Source organism: Pararge aegeria, chromosome 6 (genome assembly GCF_905163445.1).
Source record: "Pararge aegeria chromosome 6, ilParAegt1.1, whole genome shotgun sequence".
Lineage (NCBI taxonomy): Eukaryota > Metazoa > Arthropoda > Insecta > Lepidoptera > Nymphalidae > Pararge > Pararge aegeria.
In genome coordinates, this window is record NC_053185.1 from 10,409,268 (window position 1) to 10,415,095 (window position 5,828).

At 35.1% G+C, this 5,828-nt stretch overlaps 1 protein-coding gene across 1 annotated transcript; it reads right to left on the reverse strand.

Annotated features, from left to right (window-relative positions):
- Window positions 1–413: 413 nt before the first annotated feature.
- On the reverse strand, window positions 414–3,614 carry LOC120624291. Its single transcript, XM_039890749.1, has 5 exons — window positions 3,540–3,614; window positions 2,876–3,011; window positions 2,712–2,797; window positions 1,715–1,871; window positions 414–658 (listed from the first exon to the last, which is right to left on the reverse strand). The coding sequence occupies exons 1-5, from the start codon at window positions 3,612–3,614 to the stop codon at window positions 414–416; spliced, it is 699 nt and encodes a 232-aa protein (XP_039746683.1).
- Window positions 3,615–5,828: the final 2,214 nt, after the last annotated feature.

Below are 5,828 nucleotides of genomic sequence, written 5' to 3' on the forward strand. Positions count from 1 at the left end.
AATATAATTAAATACCATATTGAAATTAGATTCCTTACTAATAAACTTTGTTTACCAGTCCAGTTAGTAGGTTAATAACTAATGAGTGAAAGAAAGAAAAAAATCGATGTATGTACTGTTTTTGATAGTCATGAACAGTGAAATAATAGGAAACTAACGGTTATAGATTACCTACCGTTGTTTCCCTGTTTTTGCGTCTGCCGAACAAAAAAATACCATTAAAAATTTAAGTTATACTTATTTAGTTTTCAGATACGATTGAGTTATTATAAGTGAATAATAAAGGAAATTCATTGTATCTATCTCATTGTGGGAGAAGACGCGTGCCCTGTAGTGGGCCGGTAATGGGTTGATATGATGATGATAATAACCCTTGGAAGGAGGTCGTAGAAAAACGATTGTAGATCTTCCTTTTAATAAAAAATTCTATTCATTCGACTTTCTTCGTCAGGTTTAGTGTTTCCTGTTATAACGAACAATTGTCTTGTATATAAATCTTCATTATCATAAGAGTGCAAAGGTTTTGAGTTGAATCGCTGATTCTTGTTCTCGAGGAGCAGTTGGAGTTTCTCAATCTTCGCTGCCTGCTCTTCGAGTTCCATCTCATTGATGAGTAATGGTAGACTGGCAGCACACACCCACAGATAAAACAGGCCCACTGAAAATATAAAGATTACTGGTTAACCCATAACTAGGTATATTCTCTCCCTTTTAAGCCATCGTAAAGAAAGTTTCCCAGATTTCTCCGCCGGTGTTTTTACAATGACGATGACGATGGATGATCGTTTGTATATCCTATTACCTTTTTTGTTACAAATAACACTTAATAACATAAAATTATATGTAATTTTATTGTTTTAAAACAAAGTTCATATAAGTTACCAACTTATCTGGCCGGTAAAGATAACATGACTCCAATATATGAAGTTGTTTACTATTAGTTTAACCAAGAATTATAATAACACTGAAGGATTCCTCCTACCTCACATTTTTACAATCGAACTGCGAAGAATCAAAAACCTCGCCGTAAAGCACTACATTTAAGGTAATAAAATAAAATAAAATAGCCTTTAATTCCAAAACGTCATTTCATACACACTAATAAACATTTATACTTTTAAATTTAATAAACATTAATATATTGAATTGTTAGGTTAGGTATTATATTAACATTAATATTGAATTCAAATTATGTACTTAAATTATTAATTAATTATGTCCGAAACTCGGGACATTTAAGGTACCTATTCATAATTTTGTACTAGTGATTTAGAATATGTCAAATTATATGTCATTTTAAATATATAAAGATGAGATGGTCGTAAGTCCCCAGGAATTCCCTTCCGGCTTCCTTGAAGCAATCTTTATTATACCTAAGTGAAGCGCGCTCTACCTTGGCCTAAAAAGGCTGCATCATTATTTTTTGATGTGATTGCAGTCAAAGCGTTAGTCTAAAGGTATCCCTATTCATAAAAAATAAAAGTACTTACTTGCAAAGAAATTACCGATACCTACTTATCTTCTTATCATTAGTGTTTTAATCTGGCAGATATGATATGAAAATACAAAAAGAAAAGATATACCCCGGAAAAGCATCAGATCCCCAGGAATTAAAAAAAATATTTTTGCCAATGAATTGAACTGCATGGCTGCTGAACCGATGATATCACGAATATTGCTTTAAACGGGGACTGTTTAAAGTCATGTTACTTACACAAAACAAAGCCACCCATAACACTGGCGCCAATAACGAGACCTATATCCATGATGTTCTGTTTAAGAACCAACAGCAACGTTGTTACTATTATTGAAAGAATGAAAAGGCGTATCAGCTCTATTAAAATAAATCCAATCATCGCAGCATTATTGAACTGTAAAGAAATAACTATTAATAGGAGTCAGCACTATTTTTACGCTTATTAATTTGGTTTTGTTTATAGATTTATGTATAACAATTTAGGTATACCATTATATCATTAACTCATTTGAAAAATAATCTACCTGTGTACCTATTAACTGCCCCGACAAAAGGTCGACTACCGATGTCCGAAGCAGTAGGTAAGTACAGCCAAAATAAATTATGCCCGGACTTCTTGGAACGGTAAGAAATTTAAAATGAGGCGCGATAAAACAGATTTTAAAAACCCATTGGAAGTTAATAAACTTCCATTTATTTATAGGCTAGTGCCTATCACCGCCTTTTAAGCTACTAGAGTAAGGTTTCGGCTTTCTTCTCTTGAGGATCGAGTTAAATCTCCGGCACGCGCCTTTAACGTTACGGAGTAAGGTATGTGCGGTTTAATGGCGATGTTCGTCACTAAACTTACATGGCTGCGAGTTCTCTATAATGTTCTCAAGGGCGTGTGATGTCTACTAATAGATACGCTCTTATGGACTATAACGGGCTAAACCCTTCTCATTCTGAGAGGAAAACCCGTGCGCTGTAGTGGCCTAGTTGGCTGGTAATGGGTTTATGGTGATGCTCATGAATGATACTGGCAGTCGGTAATATGGATTTTACCAAACCTGGATAGCTTACTATTTAATGTGGCTTACGAGACAAAAAAGTTTGGTTACCTCAGATGTAATCAAGCTAGTCGTTAGGAGCCACTGGGAACAAACGGCACAAGTCCGTAAAGTTTGAAAATACCACGAAAGATCTATTTCGGAAATTCAGAAGTTGACGTCTATCGGCACAGTAATTAACTTACCACGTAGGCTCCATAAATATACAGGAGACTAACAAATATGTATATTGTTAAAATAATAACGGAAAAAGTTATGTACTTTCCCGGATCTGAAATAAATTTTTTTTTTTATAATTTTAGTTATTATAATTAATTTGATTATACTTGAGCTACCTACGAGTACGTACCTTCTTGTAAATTTTCCAAGTATCCATTCACGTAAATGAGGTTAAAATTTTTCATCCACAAAGATATTTCATCTTTGATATTTTCCGAATGCTTGTGAGCTATACCAAAAATTATTATTCCCACTAAAGCTTGAATCTGTAAAATACATATTATACTCGTAACTACGAAATACTTATCTGTACCTATTATGTTAGCAATAATTCCTTTCTAACTGGCTATAGGCATAATAAAAAAAACAGAAACAAATTAATGAGAAAATGAATTCGCTGCACAGGTTACAGATAGGACTTCATAAACACACGTAGGTTTGTTCACGTGAATCTGAATCTCTAATTGTGAGAGATGGGACTTTACTGCCGATCGCACAATTTTCAAAACAGAGCAACCAACTTGAATTAAAAACCGCAACATGGTTACACGACATCACAATGTTTTCTACAATACGCGTAAGTGCTAACATTTCTGGAAATATTACAAGAAATATCGGTATAGAAATGGAGAACTAAACTAAGCAACTAGGTGAGCACCCCTAGGCCCTAAGCCATGATGGCAAATCCTTTGAGATAGGGCTTTATCGGGGAGAAGACCCGTACTCACTGACATCAAGTCAGAAAGAAGTTCCCTCTATAAAAGTAAGTATCTTTTGTAAAACTAGAATCTTACGATTGAGAAAATTGCTACTAAAATTCCACCAAGACGAAGCGAAAACCAAAAACAGCAACTGTACACGAGCACCATTTTTTTTTTTAGTCTCACTCTGATTTCATGCATAGGTAGCTAGATATACTTAATTGGAATACCACACACACATCATAATAAGTTGCGTGTTGCTTTTGTTACCATAGAGTAGGTAGGTAAAATATTTTTTATTGTATTTGCCTGCGACTTCATCTTTAGTGGTGATATTATAAGCAGTAGCTATTTTTTTTTATGTTTTAGGAATAATGGAGGGACCGCGTAGATTGCCTATCTGATGGTAATTGGAAAACCGTCGTCCTTTAACAGAGCAACGCAAGCAAGTGAACGCCCTGTGTTCATCAATCTGAGAGACTTTGGTGTTAAGCCTCATGTACCTAAAGAAATAAGCATGGCGGTAATAGTAGATAGGTATAAGATAGAGTAGCAACGCTGTGTTCAGACCGGAACACAGCGTTGCTGCTACGCGGCAGAAATAGGCTAAGCATGATTGTAGTACTACCCTGTATGAGCTTTGTCACTCTATTCCTACTAAATCTCTAAGTATCGTCTTTTTATAGCGTCTCACAGGTACGATACGCAATAATCTGAACTGAACTGTACACAAACCCCTAAACTAAACTTAGTTGACATGTTTGAAAATAGTTCTATCCTTTTAATAAAAGCATTTAAAAAAAATACTACACACATACGTACATACATTCTGATGAATGATAAAGTTTTTAAGACCACCAATCTTTTGGGTCTTATGCTCTCAAACCTTCTCTCCTATGATAGAAGAGGTCTGTGCCCAACAGTGGAACGTTAAGAGGATACGAATGATCAACACTGTAGTAAATTAGCATAAACAAAAATCGCTTAGTTAAATTAAACCTCAATATGTACGGACATATTAAATAGATTTTTATATAAATAAATCCAACAACTTTTTCATTCGTAACAAACGATCATTGCGTGCAGATGTTATTGATCGGGCCTTGACAATGGAAAGAACCTACAAAAGTAGGTAGGTATTCAAATTAACTCATGTCGCTCACAATCTGTTGGCTTTTATCTTTAATAGTAATGTTAATAAATAATTATGCTATAGTTTGTATTTCATATTTGGAATTATACCCGTCGAACTTGGCTTTTTTGTAAACTTGCGGAATATCAAACCTTAGCGATCCACCGCTACTTCATCCGCATACAACTTTTAATAAGTATCCCATACAAACTTTATACCGCACCTAATATACCCTAACCCACCGCATCGGCTCCCCCGCCTGGGCTAGTATTTTTAAATTCGATCCTAAGGATTGTAGCATGTTATTAAATACCCCATAACCATATTAAATAGTATTATAGCCTACCTATCGCCTTACACGAAGCGTTGATAGCGCAAGCGGTATGAGCTCGACTTCACTTTCGGGGGGCCGAGTTCGAATCCCAGCACGCTCAACTTAAAAAAAGTTAAGTGCGTATAAAGTAATTAAAATATCACTTGCTTCAACGGCGAAGGAAATCATTGTGAGGAAACCTGCATGCCTGAGACTTCTACATAATGTTCTCAAAGGTGTGTGGAGTCCACCAATTCGCTGGATGAGGAGACCTGTTCTCTATAGTGGGCCGGGAATATGTTGATTTGATGATTATAATGATAGTCTTACTCAAGAATTGGGTTTTCAAAAAAAGGTACTTAGTTCTAGAAATGAGCGTGTTCAAAAAAAAAACAAACTTTATCGTTAGTTAAACTATTTTACAACTATTTCACAGCGGTTGATTGCAGTCCGCAGCATTCCATTGCTATTTGCTTCCGGTATTACGAAACAGGCAGGTAGGTACTAACTACTTGTGAAATTTACTGCTTATACATCATTTTGGGCATTCATTCTAGATACACTTTAACAAAGCTTATCTAAGAGACCACCTTATAAGATAGTATATTAGGTTTTCGCGGACTGTTTTTTAAGATGAACAATTCCGCCATACTTACTATTTACTTCCGTCGTATTTACGCATCGCACGCATCGGAAACTCCAAAATAGGATATTTTATGGTGTTTTTGCAACATTTCTCATTGAGTATCGTGTTCGCGGTAGCTATTAGTCATAGCGTGATGTTATATAGACTTAAGCCGATAAATAGACTATACAACACCAAAAATATTCGTATACTTTTCAAGTTCATATTAAAAGATAAAAGTCATTGTTTATATCCCTTCAGCAGCCGGGTAAAATAGTGCGCTCTCTTGGTGTGATCAAAAATTAAACAATA